The sequence below is a fragment of the Grampus griseus genome, assembly GCF_964374135.1.
Source record: "Grampus griseus genome assembly, chromosome: 20".
NCBI classification, from domain to species: Eukaryota; Metazoa; Chordata; class Mammalia; order Artiodactyla; family Delphinidae; genus Grampus; species Grampus griseus.
In genome coordinates, this window is record NC_139014.1 from 12,436,961 (window position 1) to 12,455,538 (window position 18,578).

General features: G+C 50.9%; 1 protein-coding gene across 4 annotated transcripts; it reads left to right on the forward strand.

Annotated features, from left to right (window-relative positions):
* Positions 1-5: 5 nt before the first annotated feature.
* On the forward strand, positions 6-17,777 carry HEXD (hexosaminidase D). 4 transcript variants are annotated; one of them, XR_014298268.1, is made up of 15 exons: positions 6-564; positions 864-913; positions 2,689-2,829; positions 5,594-5,703; positions 7,408-7,495; positions 11,953-12,117; positions 13,248-13,431; positions 14,270-14,341; positions 14,472-14,667; positions 15,424-15,506; positions 16,444-16,522; positions 16,598-16,699; positions 16,883-16,972; positions 17,348-17,491; positions 17,583-17,718. XR_014298268.1 is itself a non-coding variant. In XM_082678105.1 (14 exons), the coding sequence occupies exons 2-14, from the start codon at positions 899-901 to the stop codon at positions 17,415-17,417; spliced, it is 1,395 nt and encodes a 464-aa protein (XP_082534231.1). In that variant the 5' UTR covers positions 6-564; positions 864-898; the 3' UTR covers positions 17,418-17,707. The 4 variants fall into 4 exon arrangements, 3 of the variants coding, with proteins under 3 accessions (XP_082534231.1, XP_082534230.1, XP_082534232.1); XM_082678105.1 differs by having other exon boundaries at positions 17,348-17,707; XM_082678104.1 differs by lacking the exon at positions 17,348-17,491 and having other exon boundaries at positions 8-564; positions 17,583-17,777.
* The last annotated feature ends 801 nt before the right edge of the window (positions 17,778-18,578 follow it).

The following is an 18,578-nucleotide window of genomic DNA, read 5'->3' on the forward strand; positions in this document are numbered from 1 at the left end:
GGAGCGACGCGTTCCGCCGTCGACCTCCGGTCTGGTGGCCAGGCCTGAGCAATCGGAGGCCGAGCGCCGAGCGGGACGGAACGGGGACCTGAGGGCGTCCGCGGCGCACCCGCTGTTGCCTGCCCCCTCCTCCTCCCCTGCCCTCCGCAGAACCCGACGAGTCTCCAAGTCTTCGTCTGAAGTGTGTCCTCGCCCAGCCGTGCGTGCTCTCCCGGCGTCTCCAAGCCCACCTCCCGGGGGTGTCCTCCTCCCGGGGCTCTCCAAGCCCTTTCCCCGCCCGGAGTCTCCAAGCCCTCCTCCCAGGGACTCCGCACCCTCTTCTGTGGGGTTTCCATGCCCCTCTCCCCCGGCCCATGCTACACTGGAGGGCACTGGGTCCAGTTGGTGCTCAGTACACATGTATCCGTTAGGCCCTGCTGCTTTGTTTACAACATTCAATTTCCCTAGAGAACCTTACGTCCAGTGGGCAAGAAGTAAGATCTTAACCAGCCCTGTGGAGATACCTGATTCTGAAAGAGTGGAATTAGCAGTGAGGTTCATTCATGAGGATTAAGTCTGAAGAAGGTGAGTAATTTACTGATACAGGGGGAAAAGAAAACCTACTTAGACTCATTGAACAAGAAAAGAGATCTGCCCAACAGTCCCGAAACTGGGGAAATCGGATGCCATTTCCTGGTAACTTACCTGGAAGCCCGAGGAACTGGGACAATTGCAGACCTGCCAGGTTGTCTGGTAACAATGACAGTTGACCCAAGTCTTTGAAATAATCACATTTCTATGGACTTCATGCAGGAGGGAATCAAAGCAAAGAACTACAGACTCACAAGATGGATTACTGAATTCTTCCTCTCCTTTTCCTTTAGATTTTGCAGCAACTTACATTGGTAAACAACTCTGAATGTGTCTGATGCAGGTAAGATGTTTGTGTTCATTCCTGCCCTAGGACTACAAGAATAATTGGAGAATTTCTCTCAGAACACGAGGAGGCACACACAGGACCAATGCAGACTTCTCAGCTCAAAATTTTTTCTTTTGGGACTTCCCTGGTGGTCCAGTGGTTAAGACTCTGCACTTCCAATGCATGGGGCGCAGGTTCGATCCTTGGTCGGGGAACTAAGGTCCCACATGCCGCACGGCGCAGCCAGGAAAATATTTAAAAAAAAAATTTTTTTTTTCTTTTAATTCTATTCCCAGGAAAATAGATTTGGGTTTTTTTTGGGGGGGGTTTAAATGTAAAACAATTCAACTTTAAAACATTGCAGTTTTTCAGAATGCTTTGTCTTAAACTCATCCACTTATCAGTGGTAATTTACGTAATTGCTTTAAGAACTTTGTCATTGAGACTGTCTTGAATATAGTTTATTCTTAAAAAAATCAAACTGATTGGTTTCTGTGTGCATTATGTTATTTCCTCTGCTATATTATGGATTCCTTAAGGTCAGGGATTTATGAATCCTTGCACAGAATGAGTAGTTTGAATTACTGAGCTGAATATATGACAAATGTACAAAGATTTTCTTTCATTTTCCAATCTAATCCTTTGTGTTTTATGATAGAAGAAATAAGATTTCACTGTTTCCTAGCTGCTTCAGTATCATCCAGATACTTTCTCTAGTTTAACATAAACTAGCCAACACTGATAAACTGTGGCTTACTTGTTTTTTAAATTATCAATGGCCTGTTTTAAATCATAGATAGTTTTCTCTGACCTAGAATAAATTTTTAGAGCTTCTTCCTCTGTACAACCAAGCTGACTCGAACTCTAGAAACATAATTGTTTTTAACGCTATTCAAAGTAGAATAAAATTGAGGATAAATTTTCTACAAAAACATCATATTGTGGGGCCTGAAAAGTGTTTGAGATATTTGCCTGTTTTCACTGGCATAGTATACATAGGATAAGAGGGTCTTTAAAACAAGAAATTATTTTGCAGTCATTTGTGTTATTACAGATTATAGCTATCTTATAAGGAAACAGTGCTGTTCTATTTTAGGGACAAATCATAACTAAATGGCAAGGGTCCCTATGTTTGAACATGGAGACAGACATCCTTTTTTTTTTGATTTGGCTGCGCTGCGTGGCATGTGGAATCTTAGTTCCCCAGCCAGGGATCAAACCCATGCCCCTTGTAGTGGAAGCATGGAGTCTTTTAATTAATTAATTTAGTTAGTTAGTTAGTTAGTTATTTTGGCTGCGTTGGGTCTTCGTTGCCGTCCACGGGCTTTCCTTCTAGTTGTGGCAAGCAGGGGCTACTCTTTGTTGCAGTGCGCGGGGTTCTCATTGTGGTGGCTTCTCTTGTTGTGGAGCACAGGCTCTAGGTGCACGGGCTTCAGTAGTTGTGGCACACAGGCTCAGTAGTTGTGGCTTGTGGGCTCTAGAGCGCAGGCTCAATAGTTGGGACGCACGGGCTTAGTTGCTCCGTGGCATGTGGAATCTTCCCGGACCAGGGCTCGAACCCGTGTCCCCTGCATTGGCAGGTAGATTCTTAACCACTGTGCCACCAGGGAAGTCTGAAGCATGGAGTCTTAACCACTGGACTGCCAGGGAAGTCCCAAGACAGACATCTTGATTCGATTTCATGTCGGTGAAATGAGTTCCCTCCCAGTTCGTGTCAGAATTGAAACAGACATTGGAAGGACCAGGCCAGTTGAGCCTCTGGAGTCTATAACCCTGAATTTCTCCACTAGGAAGAAGTGTCCAGACAAGAGGTTTTTTTGTCACATGATTTCACAAAAAATAGTACGATGTCGGGTTGCTCACCATTTAAGATGCGACTAGTTCATCTGGACCTGAAAGGAGCCCCACCGAGGGTCTGCTACCTCTCGGAGGTGAGAGCTCCCTTTCTCCTCTAGGGAATCACTTTGCCTTGGGTTTGGTTATGAAATTGTGAACAATCGATGTTCTGTAGACGTGTGCTTGGAACACAACTGTGGGTTCTGTGTTGGGGCACGGTGGTGGCAACAGCATAGATTTTGAATTTCCCCCAAATCCCCTCACAAAGCAGACAGCAACCAGGATAGCAAAAGGAAAAACAGAAAGGACAAAAGACACATACAACCTCTTCATTGTGAGCTGAATCGTGTTTCCCAAAAAGATATGTTTAAATCCTAACCCGTCGAACCTTGGAATGTGACTTGATTTAAAGACACGGTCTTTGCAGATGTCGTTGACATAAGATGAAGTCATATGGAGATAGGGTGAGCCCTAATCCAATAAGTGGTGGCTTTATAAGGAGAGGAGAATTTAAACACAGAGACATACACAGAGGGAAGATGATGTGAGGACACAGGGAAGGTACCACATGAGGACAGAGGCAGAGATTAGAATCGATGCGTCCACAAGCCCAGGAGGACCAAGGGTGCTGGAAACTCCCAGAAGCTGGAAGAGGCAGGAAAGATTCCCCTTACAGCCTCAGAGGGGGAGCATGGCCCTGCTGACACCCTAGATTTGGGACTTCTGCCTCCAGAACTGTGAGAGAATAAATTCTGACTGTTTCAAGCCACCCAGTTTGTGGTGACTTCTTATGGCAGCCACAGAAAACGTATGTACTCTAAATCAAAAGTAGGCATCAGGGTATCCCCGTGAATTCCAAAATGCAAGGGGTGGGGCCAAACCACCTGTAGCACAACACCCACGTGGGGTTAGCAGCCAGGCAGGGGGTGGTAGAGGAAAGAGAAAAGAGAATTCAGACGATGTCAAGACCAGAGAACCCAGAAAAGAGCCCAGCTAGCAAAGGTCTGTCAGAAACTGGGCGAGTTGTCCCTGGCTCCAGGTTGAGGGTGAGTGCCCAAGGCCTCAAAGCACTCCAGAATACCTTCCAGAACCTTCTTCCAGAAGGACAGAGCCCACACTAAGGACACAGTGTTGGGAGAAAAATCCACATTGAGCTGGGCAGGAACATTGAGGGTGAAGTGGAGAGAAGTTTCAAATACTGGGGGGACAGGATCCAGAGGGAGTGGAGACCACGTGCTGTGGCAGTAGCTGCACAAAGTCTATAACCGCTAATCCTTTATGTAACAGCAGCAGAGGGAGCCCTGGCCTGGCCCAGCTCCATCCCAAACAGAAGAACCTGCTCTCAAAAACACAAGAAAACACATCTCATTTAAAAATGAGCAACAGAAAAGGAGTGTAGTTGTGCCACACAAAGACACTAAGAAAAAAGAGGACGATGATCTGAGTAACAGCGAAGGTGCACCAGGAACGTGTGACCACAAAGCAGATGACATAGTTCCGCAGTATTTCAGAAAGAGAGCAGAGATACTAGGAAAGTGATACAGTTATGGAAGAACAGTGTAAGTCAGAAATAGAAAAGTCCAGAAATGTGACAGCCAGACAGAATGAGGTTGTGAAAAGATTGCCTCCAGACTCGGGAATGAATTCGAAAGAAAAAGAAAAAAAAAAGTCAGAAACGGAGACCAAACTAGGAAAAGAACAAAAGTGAATAGACACCATGGGAGACAGTATCGGGAAATAAATGACAGAGAAGAAAAAGTCAAGTGTAAAGAGATAAAAGCATGGTGACAAATGGATAGATGTGGAAGACAGGCAAAGAAGATCCAGCTTATGTGTAGCTGGAGCCCCCATTTCATTACCTGCTGCTGCTGACAGAGTCAGAGGTTTAGACAACAATTTCTTATTCCTCCTGTTTCTACAAGTTGGCTGGGTGGCACCCTTAGGCTGAGCTTAGCAGCCCCTTAGCCACCAACAGCACCAAGGATCCCTACCACCCCCAATAGAAGTGCCAAAGAGGCCACCCAGTGGTCAGATGGCCAAAAGGCTACAAGGGAAACCAGGAGCAAAAACGCTGACGAAAACACGAGAATGCCGTAACCATTATGTTCCATTTGTGTAAGTGACTGACCTGGGTTAGTTTGACTCCTTTCCACAATCTGCCTCTTCTTGTAATTTGCAGTCAATTATTGATTACCCGTTTTACAATTATCCCAGCTAATTCTTAGTCCCAAGCTGATTTCCTCTTTCCATCCAGCATGCTTCAGAACATCCCCATATTCTTGGGGAAAGAAAACTTCTGACAGCAACATCAACAAGAACGCTACAAATCACATAAAACTCACAGTGGCCCTTGTCTGGAGGTGGGTTACTATTCTGAGTTTCTGCAGGAGCCCCCTCCCTTAACACCCACCCCTGGCCGTGATGCCAGGCTAGAAGAAAATCTCAGTCCTGTGTACAGTAGACACAGTCCTAAAAGTACTGGAGGATAGGGATCCATGTTCTTTGAGATAAAGGTAGAGAAAGAAGTGGGGGAGAACCAAGGGAGGGACCCCATGAGCACAGTGGGACAGCCTCTTTCCTCCTTCATCTCCCTCCTCTAGGCTCCTTCCAGGTGCTCCAGTAACCCTCCAGAGCTCTGTAGGTTCCCCTTGCCCCAGCACCCCCCAATTCCGCCCCCTTGTGTCAAATGAACACATCACTACATTAGAATTTGATTTGGCGTCACACAGAGTACGTGGGAAAAATACAAAGATCAACTACAATCCACGTCCATCAGCTGGAAGAATGAGTCCATGAGCTACACATGTGTCACTTTCTGTTCAAATAGTCATTTCTTCATCATATCCCCCTCTCCCCCAGATTTTCCCCCTGTTCCGTGCCCTGGGTGCCAACGGCCTCCTCATCGAGTATGAAGACATGTTTCCCTACGAGGGCCACCTGAGGCTGCTGAGGGCCAAGCACGCATACAGGTACCCGAGCCGCCAAGCAAGGCGATGCCTCTGCAGAGAAAATGGGGTGTGTGGGGTGGCAACCTGGAAGGGAGTGGAGGGCAGGCGAGAATTGAACGACAGCAGGACAGTCCTCTTCTGTCTTGTTAAATACATGTCTTTAATCATAAAAATAAAGCATGTTCACCAAAGAGAATTTAGAAACGTTTAAAAGAAAATAAGCATCAGCTATGATCCCCCACAAGGAAGCGCTGTGATCTGTTTCAGTCTTGTCTGGGTGTGAAGTGCGTGGAGGACACTTTGACAGGTGTCCATGCAGGGGAGGGAGGGCTGCTCTTTAAGGCGGGATCTTCACCAGGAAAGTGAGGATTAAAGGGGAGAGAATCAGAATCAGTGAAGTCGGATAGTGTGGTCATGGGTGCACCCCACTTGGCTTTAAAATTATGGGTATCCATGTAAATCGGTAATAAATAGCCCAAAAGAAAATGGGCAAAGAACATTCTGATCCCCCAAAAAGAAAGAAAAATAGCCAATAAGTATATGATAGTAATAAAATAACAGTGAAATGCCATTTTGGCTACCAAATTGGTGACGCTTTTAAAAAAATGCTAATGCTCTGTGTGCACGGGGGTGAGCAGGAGCAAGCCTCCCACTGGTGGGCTGTGAAGCAGCCCAGCCGCTCTGGAGGGCAGCTTGGCTCCATGTGGTAGAACTCCCAGCACGTACGTGTGGGCAGGAAACAGGAAAGGCATGAACCAGAGCATTAATGTGGTGAGATGGTGGAGGTATTCATGTTTATTCCTACAATGAACACGTTTTGTTCCTTTGTTTTTGAAAGTGAAAAAGGTGCCAGGGTTCCAGTGAAGCTTGAAAAAGTATATTTAAAGACAGAACTTTATATAATCAATTCATCTATAGAACTGGTTAACTTTAGAGATGGTTCAAACACATACAGAAGTTGAGATAAATTCACAAATGACAACTCATGGTGGAGCAGGCAGTGGGCCCTTCCAGGTTGGCATCCTCAGTGGCCTCAGCGACGAAATGCTGGCCTGAAGGGACACTCCCACCTGAATCTTGAAACTCTTCGTTTTTCTTTCCTCTATTAAAGGGATCACCAACCTTTTGTACAAAGGGCCAGACAGTAGATATTTTAGGTTGTGCAGCCCATCTGATCTTTGTTACGACTATTAGTGGGGCAAAAGCAGCCACAGGTGATAATAATGAGTGGGCGTGGCTGTGTTCCAATAAAACCCTATTTGTGGACACTGAAGGATGAATTCCATAGGATTTTCACATGTCACAAAATATTCTTGAGTTTTCTCAACAATTTTAAAACATAGAAACCATTCTTAGGTCACAGGCTGTACAGAAACAGGTGGTGTGTTTGTTCTCAGGCGCGTCTTTCCACCTTTGCTCTAAAATATGATTGCTTGTGTGGCCTAGTTTCTTGTAAAATGGCTTTAGTCTCCTGTCGAGTTTGGGTCAGAATAGCTGGTACTATTCTCACAAGAAGTAAACTGTTACTTGACATAACAGCATCGTTTTCCTAAACTCTAGCGTGGGAGTCTTCTCTGAAAACTTAAGAATATCTGTTGGGCTTTTCAGAGTTAGCAACCCTGCTAGTTTCCGTGGTAGACTCCCCCAGGAACCTGATGAGGGGGGTTGGGGGGAGCCTGAATGGAAGGCTGTGTGAACCTCTCTGGGTGGTCTTGGTCTCTCTAGCCCCTCCGAAATCAAAGAGATCCTGCATCTCGCCACACTGAATGAGCTGGAGGTCATTCCCTTGGTGCAGACGTTTGGGCACATGGAGGTAAGTGGGAGGAAGGAAAGTTACCTGGTACCCAGGTGTGGGGTTCAGGGGTGCACAGATGGGGCCAGACACAGGCAGGGAGCAGCTCAGCACTGTACAGAGAAGCTCTGTGAACGGCTGAGGAGCTCGGAGCTCTAGGTGGGAGCACCCTCTGTCCAAGGAGGGGAGGGGAAGAGCTGGATGGGGGGCCTGATTCCCACAGAGCCCTGCAGACTGGGTTGTTTTCCTTTTTAACGTATATTCATCAAAGTATTATTGTGCAAGGTGAAATACAACATTAAGAAAATGTGCTTTCTAGAACTTCCCTTGTGGTCCAGTGGGTAGGACTCCGCACTCCCGATGCGGGGAGGCCTGGTTCGATTGTGCTGCCAATGTGGGGGGCCCAGGGTTTGATCCCTGGTCGGGGAACTAGATCCCACATGCATGCTGCGCCTAAGAAGTCCGCATGCCACAACTAAAAACAGATCCTGCATGCCATAACTAAAGATCCTGCATGCCGCAGCTAAGGATCCCACGTGCCGCCACTAAGACCTGGCACAGCCAAAATAATAAATAAATATTTTTTAAAAAATACTTTATTAAAAAAAAAAGAAAACGTGCTTTCTGTGTTCTCCTTTTTCACTTAATGTTGAAAGTATTCTCCCAAGCTCCTATGTGATCTTCAAAAATACTTTTCACGTCTGCCTCAGATAAGGGGAAGCAAATTAAACATAATACTGATTTAATGGCTCTCAGGCTCCGTTTAGATCTATCAGCAGTCCTTCCCCCACATCTTCACTTTCACTTCCAGTGATTGCCCTTTCCTTCCTGTTCAGGGATTCTCTCCCACCATCTGCCCTCCAGCTCTCCTGGTGGACTCTCCCTGCTGTGCTCTTTGGGCTCCGGTCCTGACACACTCGTTACCCACAACCCCCTCCTCCTAAACCCTATGGCCTCCTGGTCCCCGGCTCTGGCTGTGCCCGACATCTTCTCCGTGTGCTGTCCTGTAGCTGCACTGGACTTGGCTGTCCCCATGGCACCTCTCGAGGGCCCTCTACTCACTTCACACTCCTTCTCTGGATAAAGCCATTTCCCCTCCTGCTTCCCTTTCCTGTCCTCAGTGACTCCCAGGACCCCCGTCTCTCGGGCAGACCCTGGGTTCTAGTCTACAGTTGTCTGCTTGGCGTCTCTGTTGTGAGGCCTCTTCCAGCCTCAGGGAGGGGCTGTACCATCCCCAACCCCCCACTCCAGCTGCATTTCCCGTCTACTGTCAGGTCCTACCCTTTGCTCCTCTGCCTCCTGAGTTAGCATTCCCTCCGTCCCACTGTCACCATCCTTGTCTAAGCTATTGCTGGACCGGCTGTAAAGTCCTCCAGTGGGTCTCCCAGCATCACTCCGCCCATCCCCACCCCGCGCCCTGCTCCCCACCACAGCTGGTCTGAGCGCCTCAAGTACAGCTCCATCGTACCACGCCCTCCTTCTCCTTAAGTGGCCTTGCTCTGCTCTTACGGTGGATTCGTCTCCTGGGGCTACCATAGCAAAGGACCACAAACCAGGCGGCTTAAACTACAGACATTTGTTCTCACTGTCTGGAGGACAGCGGTCCGAAGTCAAGTGTCAGCAGGGTTGGCGAAGACTCTACGTCTGGTCACTTGCATCAGAATACCCTCTTCAGCAGTGAAGCACAGTTCAAGGATTTTGCTCATTTCACTTTCTGAACTGTTGAGTTTTTAAAATTCTTTGTGTATTCTGGACAAAGTCTTTTGTTAGATACGTGATTTACAAACATTTTCTCCCAATCTGCAGTTTGTCCTTTCATTCTCTTAACAATGTATTTCAAAGAGCAAAAGTCTTTAACTTTGGTGAAGTCCAGTTTATCAGTTTTTCTCTTTGATGCATCATGCTTTTCATGTCATTTCTAAGAACTCTGCCAGTCACCAGGTGATGAAGATTTTTCCTGTTTTCCTCTGAAGTCTTACACTTGAACATTTTCCGTTTAGACTTATGATCGATTTGGGGTTAGTTTTTGTGTGAGGTGTGAGGTGGAGATTCATTTTTCTTGCATGTAGTATGGCACTCCTTGACCAATGGTGCCAACACCATTTGTCAAAAAGACTGCTTTCTTTGAAATTTGGTATTGCCTTTGCACCTTCGTCAAAAATCAATTGACCACATTTATGAGAATCTATTTCTAGACCCTATTCTGTTCCATTGATCCATGTGTTATCCCTTTGTCTATACCACATTATCTTGATTGTTATAGCTTTATTGTAAGTCTTAAAATCAGGTAGTGAGATTCCTCCAACTTTATTCTTTTTCAGAATTATTCTGGCTATTCTAGTTCCTTTGCCTCTTCATATGTATTTTAGATTCAGTTTCTCTATGTATCTACTAGAAACCTTGCTGGGATTTTGATTGGGATTGTGTTAAATCTGTAAATCAGTTTTGGCAGAAAATTACCTCTTTACTGTGTTGAGTTTTCCAAACCAGAACGTGGTATATCAGCCATTAATTGTGTTATTCCCCTAAATGTGCCTTTTAGGTTATGATGTGTCCAGGTTTGGGTTTCTTTGCCTTTATCTTCCTTGGAGTTTGATGAGCTTCTTCACTTTTGTGAAGTTTGGGGCCATTTCTTCATGTTTTTTTCTGTCCCCTTCTCTTCTTTTGGGACTCCTTTGCTCATGCGTTGGTAGCTCAATGTTGCCCTATGGTCTCTGAGGCTCTGTTCATTTTCTTGCACCTTTCCGCGGTTACTCAGCTTGAATTTCTGTTGATCTTTTGTTCCAATCACTGACTCTCTCTTCTGACATTTCAAATCTGCTGCTGGGCCCATTGAATGTTTTTTTTTTTTTTCCACACTGCGTGGCTTGCAAGATCTTAGTTCCTTGACCGTATATTCATCAAAGTATTATTGTGCAAGGTGAAATACAACATTAAGAAAATGTGCTTTCTAGCACATTGAACCTGGGCCCTCAGCAGTGAAAGTGCAGAGTCCTAACCCTGGACAACCAGGGAATTCCCCCTGAATGGATTTTTAATTTCCCTTATTGTAAATAGTTTCCTTTAATTCTTTTTTTTTTTTTAATTTTTAAAAAATTAATTCATTTATTTTGGCGTGTTGGGTCTTTGTTGCTGCACGCAGGCTTTCTCTAGTTGTGGTGAGCGGGGGCTGCTCTTCATTGCGGTGTGGGGGCTTCTCATTGCGGTGCCTTCTCGTTGCAGAGCATGGGCTCTAGAGCACAGGCTCGGTAGTTGTGATGCATGGGCTTAGTTGCTCTGTGGCATGTGGGATCTTCCCGGACCAGGGATCGAACCTGTGTCCCCTGCATTGGCAGGCGGATTCTTAACCACAGCACTACCAGGGAAGCCCCTCCTTTAATTCTTGGAACATATTCATAATAGTTTCTTTGAAATAATTGTCTGTTAAATCCAACATCTAGGCCCACTCAGCATCAGTTTCCATAGAATTGTTTTTTCTTTGAGTCTGGGTCCCACTTTCCAGTTATTTGCATGTCTCAATTTTTGGTTGAAAACTGGACATTTCAGATCATATGTTGTAGCAAGTCTGACTTTTGCCCCCATGGGTAGTTGTAAGTTGCCTGAATTTAATGTCTCCCCAGCTGTGTGTGGCCACGGATGCCTCTGTTTTTGTATTCTTGTTTTCGGTTTTTGCCCTAGGGGTCACTCTTCGGTCTTCACAGCTGATGATTCCGCAGGGCTTGGGTGGTGGTTGTGCCCGAGCCCATAGGCCCCACCTTGTGGCACAGGGGTTGGGAGGCCACACTCAGGGTTCAGGCAGTTCTCAGTCTGCCGCGGCTTCTGCTTTCCACCCAGCCTGCTCGGGCCCCCAGGTGGGTGTGGCCCCAGCCAGCCGGTGCGTACGGAGAACATGTGTCACCTCTGTAGCCCTGTGGGGACCGCAGAATTCAGAACAGTTTGCCACTTTTACTGACAGGTCCCCAAAGGCCAGGTTTACCCACAGCCAGCCATTGTGGGGGGTGGGAGCACCTAGGCAGAAGCTGCAGAATCTGTTTTTACCCAGTTATGGCAACCTTTCATGAACACGCATTTCCCAATTTGTTGTTCACCTTTGGTTGGTTTCTGGAGCCCCAAAAGGTCGTTTTGGACAAATCATTCCTCTTTGTACTTGTTTTGGGGAGAGGATTTGCCAGCCTCTTCACTTGAGCAAGAAGTCCACCCGTGTGTAATTCTGTTGTGAAGGGAAGCTACCTTTTCCATTTTCTCATTCAGCCCAGTTAGAGTTGGAAGGGAGAAGGACTGTTGACCAAGCAGCCAGGTTACTCAGAGACCCGCCCACTTGGCACCCTGGCTCTGGTCTGCAGTGCAGCCCCGCCAGCCCCTCCGGGGACTCTAATAGACATGAGGCCATCAGGACGCAGAGGCAGGAGCCGGACTTCGGGGAGCTCGGGGACAAGCTCCTCCCCAGGGTCACCAGCTTTCCTGTTGTCTCCCCACAGTTTGTGCTGAAGCACGAGGCTCTCGCTCACCTCCGGGAAGTGGCACTTTTCCCCAACACCCTGAATCCCCACAAGGCGGAGTCCCTGGCACTGGTTGGAGCCATGATTGACCAGGTGATGGCGCTGCACCCGGGCGCCCGGTGGCTCCACATCGGCTGTGACGAGGTGGGTGCCTTGCCTTGCCAGCAGGCGGCTCCCCCAGCTCTGCAGCAGCCCCTTTTCTTCACCTCACGGTCACCTTCTCCCACCTCGTGGGTTCTTCTCTTAAATAGAAAAGTAGTTCTGAGGATAAAGAAGTGCTGGCCGAGGAGATGTCCCCAGTGAGGGCCTTGGTCCCAGCTGATGGGTGATCTCGTGCCGGCAAACCTGCCAAGCCAAGCAGGGTGCAGTGGGGTGCAGGCACCCACGGGACAGCAGCAGAGCAGCCCCTGGTTACGGCACATTCATGTCCTCGGGGTCAGTGTGGCCATGAGTTTGAGCCGGTTACTTTCCTCCAATTGAAGAAGTACAGTTTTGGACTGTGGGAGAAAGGAAATTACCACTTTAGGGCCGTGGAGCACTGGCTGGAAAGGTGGTTCCCGGGGGTGCCCTCCTTGTCCTTGAGAAACACAGTGGCCAGGAAGATACCAAGCCACCGAGCACAGTGACCCAAAGGCCTCTGCTCGTCTGAGCTTAGGCATCTGAGCTGGGACGGTGGTTTGTAGACATTTTACCCCAGAGCTTGATCCTTTTATTCAAAACAAAATCTCTTTTTTGTAGTAAAATACACATAACATAAAATTTACCACTGTAACCACTGTAAAGTGAATGATCCGGTAACTTTTAAGTCATTCTCAGTGTTGTGCAGCCCTCCCCCCGGCTACTGCAGGACCTCTCATCTCCCTGCCCCCCGTCCTCTGCCCCTGCATCCATCAGTCTCCTTTCCATTTCTGCGTTGCCCCCCCAGCACCCCATAAATGGAGTCCTGCCCCGTGCGTGGGCTTTTCTCACTGGGCACCTTCTCCAGCGTGGCTGAGTGATGTTCCAGCATGTGGACGGGCCATGCTCTGTTTATCCATCTTGTGTTATTGGACATCTGGTTATTTCCACCTTCTGGCTGCTGTGGGGCTCCAGACTCAAGACTCCCTTGCCCAGCCTCAAGGGAGTCTTGAGTCGAGGTTCGGGTCTCGGTGCAGAAGGAAAGGGCACCCTTCACTGTCTCCTCCCCGTGGGCAGCTGCCCCAGGAGTCCCCCAGCGGGAACCCGCGGGTGAGGATGGGTGGTCCTGGGGAAAACCCACCTGTGTCTCATCCCAGGTCTACTACCTCGGAGAGGGTGAGGACTCAAGACAGTGGCTGCAGCAGGAGCCCAACACCAGAGCAGAGCTGTGTCTGTCCTACATGGAGGCGGTGGCCAGCCATGTGCAGGCTCGGCACCCGACCACGACGCCCCTGGTGTGGGATGACATGCTGCGGGACATCCCCGAGGACCAGCTCTCAGGTCGGCCAGGCATGGCCCTGGGGGGCCGGCCACGCTCCGCAGGGGGCTTCCTGGTGCCATGAGGGGAGGAAGCCGAGCTACTCTGAGCCCCCGACTGTCAAGGAGAGACCGTGTAGTAGATCCGTACCAAAGCTAACTCTAGACCGTCCTGTTAGGACCGTTTCTCACATGAAAATGCCATTCCCCTAAAAGGCCTCCTGGAGTCTTTCCAGCAGTACTGTTGTGAGAGATCTGACCCAGAGAGCAGCACGAGGCCCCGAGGGGCGCTGGCCATAAAAAGCTGGGGGTGCGGGGGGGCAAGGGCCCCTGGTGGCACTTGAGAGCTTCCAGTGCTTCTAGGGGCCTCAGCCCCACACACCTGCACAGCCAGCCCTGCAGGGGCCTCTACTGAGGTTCACACTGGCTGGTGGAGGGAAGCAGTGGCCCCCCAGCCCTCCGGGGCCCAGCCTGCCTGAGGCTCTGGGGTGAGACAGGGAGGTCGTGGCCCATGCTTCCGCAAGGCCCACCCAGGTGTCCTTGCTGCAGCCTCTACCACATGTGGCCACTTGGGTTTTAATTAATTATAATTAAGTCCACTTAGCGGTATGTCCCTGTTGTACCTGGGCCGGCCCCGCGTGCAGACAGTGTGTCCCCCTTGAGGGAGCTCTGGGACCGCTGGCCTGGGACTCACCCCTGGCAGCTCCAGCAGTGTCCAGTCACTTCCAAAGCCAGCTGGCCTTGTGGCTGCGGCATTTACAGCCCAAATCATAGCATAGTATTGAGTCTGTACTTAAATCCATTTTAACGCAATAAGGGAGAGTTAGAAGGACGCACCCTCACAGCCTCTCTCCACCCCCAGCATCGAGGGTGCCGCAGCTGGTGGAGCCTGTGCTCTGGGACTACGGGGCCGACCTGGACGTCCACAGCAAGGGTCAGTACCAGAGCAGAGCCCGGTGGTCCTGGGCTCCTCCCAGTTTTCCACCTGGACAAGTGTGTGTTTCGGGCTTCCCGGCTGCACCTCCTCAGGGTCTGCCACTCACACCTCTCACTTGCTCACCCAGCGCTCCTCATGGAGAAGTACCGGAAGAGCGGCTTCTCCTGGCTCTGGGCCGCCAGTGCCTTCAAGGGAGCCACGGGGGCAAGCCAGGCCCTGACCCCCATCGAGCACCACCTCAGAAACCACATGCAGTGGCTGCAGGTGGCGGGCAGTGTGCCAGCGGACACGCTGCAGGGCATCGTCCTGACTGGCTGGCAGAGGTGAGGCCATGCAGGCCCCAGGGACGTTCTCGGGGCCGGCCTTTCCCGGGAGGGTCCAAGCGGCTCCCGTCACCTAGGACACACTGCCCTCCTTGGCCCATCCAGTCTGGGCCTCAGTCCTTCCTGCCATTTGGTCAAGGGGAAGCAGCCGGCCCTCTGAGGAGGGTGTGGAAGGACCAGCTGCACAAAACAAGCCACTTGGGGTCAAGCCCCTCGCACCACACTCTGCAGAGGGGACGCTGCTTGGGGTGTTCAGGGCCCTAGGGCACTGTCCGAACCACCCGTCTCTGCCTGTTCACCCCATCCTGCGCCCCACCCGAGGTCATGTTGGGAGAAGCATGAGGTCAGACTTTGGCTTGTTTAGGATTTCATACCATTTGAAAAGTAGAGCTACAGTTAAACCCCTGGTCCCAGGCAAGTCCTGCCCTCAGGTCCCATCCTGAGGGGGAGGCCAGGTGGCCCTGACACCAAGAGCAGGAGGCCCTGAACCCACCGGAGGGAGCAGGAGGCAGGGCTGACCCACTGGACCTCAGCCCTCACTCATAAAGCTGAGTCAAAGGTTAACTTAGGGATTTCAGGGTGGCAACCACAGAGAACTAAGCCCAGGCAGGTCACTCTGGGTGGGGTTCCTGCAAAGCCATGGAACCTTCAGGAAGCAGCAACCGCTCTGCAGAAGCTTCTAGATCCCTGTCCTGTCTCGTGGTGACTCGTGTTTGAGCATCTGCTGTGCTGAGCACCCCTCTCCTGCGGACTTAGGTATGACCACTTCTCTGTGCTGTGCGAGCTGCTGCCCGTGGGAATCCCGTCCCTGGCTGTCTGTCTGCAGGTGCTTCTACATGGTATGGTCCCCTGCTTCTCCCAGGAAGCCTAGTGCCCGGGGCCCCCAACTGCCACCTCCTTGGGGCTGGACTGTGGTCTTCCAACCAGTGCGGGGGAGGGGAACGCACCCATGGCCCCGGCTCAGCCACCCACCCACCCCACTGCAGCCCGGGTCTTCGAGCCTAAACCCAAGACACAGACCAGGAAGTTAGGGGGACATGCCCTGCAGGCACAGTGAACCCACAAGGAAATTCATCATGGATAGGGTGCAGGAGAGAGCCCGCCTTTGCTGCATAAATATCCTGAATGCCCAGTGCTGGTGGGTGTGGCCCCAGAGAGGCAGCTCCCTCACCTCTGGTTCCCGAGGGAGGAGCCAGGTGTGGGCATAGATGCTTAGAGACAGAGGAGACCAGCAGGCAAGGTTGGTGAGGAGGCCCTGGTTACATAAACCGCATGTTATACGGGACCAGGTGGGAATTTAAGTAGCAACGTATGTGGTGTTGGCACAGAAAAACATCGAGGTGGTTGAGGAAAGTGAGGACTGAAAAATAAACACACTTGGTATTGTGCTGAGCTACAGGGAGATTTCCAGAAGGACAGATACTGGGACTCTGGCTTATCCTTTTTTGAAGTGTCAGTTCTGAACTCTTTGGGGAAAGGTACAGACAACAGAGCAGATGCCTGTGCTAATAGGAGCACATTGGCCTTGGCACCCCTTCCCCAGGAGGCAGGCAGCACAGAGCCTCCAGCGTGTTCTCACCTCCCCACCAGGCTGCAGTAGCCTTGGGCTAACCCATCCCTGAGGTCAGCATGTGCCCAGCTGGGCCTGGCCGGCGGTCCTTCTCAGTTGCTTTGCCCACCACCCATGCCTGAGGGCCAGGAGGTCCAGCCAGCACGGAGTCCAGGCCACCTCCTCCTCCAGAGGCCCCTCCAACCTCCGTCTGTGGTTGGTTTTAGGAGGCTTTGCCGAAAACGTTAAAGCAAGAGTGGAGAACTTTCTTGGGACTTCGAGCTTGGAAGCAACGGATTTTAGGAGGTAACACCCTCACCCCCAGCCCTGCCCGTCCCCTCATATTTGGATGCATCCTCAGCACAGTGGCTCCCTGTGCAGTGAGAGGGCCGGCTCCTTCCCTGGCAGCGACATCTTGAACCTCATCACACAAGTCAGCCTCCATCTGTGCAGCTCCGTGGATGCGCTGCTGGAGAGGGACAGGTGAGTGGGCGGGGGAGTGACCCCCCACCCGGCAGGGTGAGGGCCAGCCAATCCTGCAAGAAGACTTTCTGGGCAGAAAACACCTTTTTAAAATTTCCACCAGATTTTCAAAGGTCTTATTTTACAACCACTGAGCCTTACGAGCCACAGTGTACCTACCTGTGTGTGTGGATTTGCCCCCAGGTATGTGACCGGCTGGTTCAGCCCCTACCATCGCAGGCGGAAGTTCATCCACCCCGTCATGATCCAGCACATCCAGCCCCAGGCGCACAGGTAGCCCATGCCCCTCCCAGCTGTGCCCATCCCCGAGGCTGCCCACCCTCTGCTGCATGCTGGCAGCTTTCTGGACAAGCTTTCTAGGTATTGCAGCCGTGGATTCCTAGGTGACGCAACTGCATCAGCTGTGCCTTTAGGCTTTAGAGAAGCTGGGGCGTTCCTGCCTGAGAGGGTGAGGGTCACCAGATGCCCTGAGCAGGGTCCAGGGCTCACCATAGAACCAGACTGCCTAGGGCTGATCCTGGCCCTGTGGCTGCATGTGTCACCATGGGGACAGGGTCCCAGCCAGCCTTCCCCAGTGCTCTCCTGGCTCTGAGAGAGGCCAACACAGACTGTCCCCGCTGAGTATAAGATGCAGTCAACTGTCAACAGGTTCATGCACCAAGAAAAACCCTGCCAGCCAGTTGTGAAGTGCCTTCTAGTTTCAGAGGCCAAACTGTGACAGTCATTCACTTATTCCCAACAACCCTATGAGGCTGGTGCTAACGGCCCTGTTCTATGGATGAGTAAACTGAGGTACGGGATGTACTGACCCGTGGGGTTCTGGAGGCCATGAGGTATGCCCCAGGGCCCTCGCCAGGCAGGCTGACTGCCTCCTGGTCCTCAGTCTCCTGGCCAGGTGGAGCGTTCTCGTGGGGGAGCTGGAGGCTGCCCTGCAGCGTGTCTTCTACCCAGACGCAGTGGAGGAGTGGCTGGAGGAAAACGTGCGCCCCAGCCTGCGGCGGCTGCAGGCTCTGCTGCAGGATCTGGGTGAGGCAGCCGGCCCCAGGCCCGACTCGGGTCAGGACCCCTGAGGGGAGGGGGCCAAGCTCAGGCTGTCGGCCTCCCTGCACCCTCATCCAGCTGCACCCGGCCCCACGTGCGCCTCCTGAGCCCTGGGCAGCCGTGCCAGCAGACAGCGCCCACAGAAACAAGAGTAAACATGGAAGGAAAAGACACTCTGGGCCTATACAATGATCAGCATTAGAACTTTAATTCTTTCAAAATAAAAAGGAGAGTGGAAGCCAGAAATCTCAAAGGCTTAGTTACTGGCCCTCACGATGGTCTGGACACCCTCCTCGCCCCACCCAGCCCTGGGAGAGGGGAGCTGGCCAAACACCCTCCCTCCTCCAGCCCAGCGGTAAACACACAAGAAACCAACCATAGCTGTTTCACACCTTTTAAGAAAAGAGTATTTCAGGTTTAACCATTTAGAAACCTAACTTTGGCATGTTTAAATGACTGTGTGCCCAAATTAAGGGCTGGCTGGCGGCCACCACTGGTAAGGGAGAGGATCTCATTTCTCTGGAGTTTCCTGGAAGTTGCTGTCTCTCACCCAGGCAGCCTCAGAACCCCTGGTCCATGCAGCTGTTCCCAGGTGCACAGCCTCCTGGGTCCCTCACTCAGAGGTGCTCTGGGCACATGCTGTACCTCGGAGGAGCCTAGGTTCAGAGAAAGCAGGAGAAAACTAATAGTGCAGTTGAGGGTCAGTGTGGCTGGCACCCAGACTCCACGAGGGTGGCTGCAGCTAGCTGCTCAGGCGCTGCTGAGGGGCAGCCATGAGCCCAGCGATTCTGGCCCCAAACACACAGGCCCAGCACCAGAGTTCAAGAGAAGCTGGGAA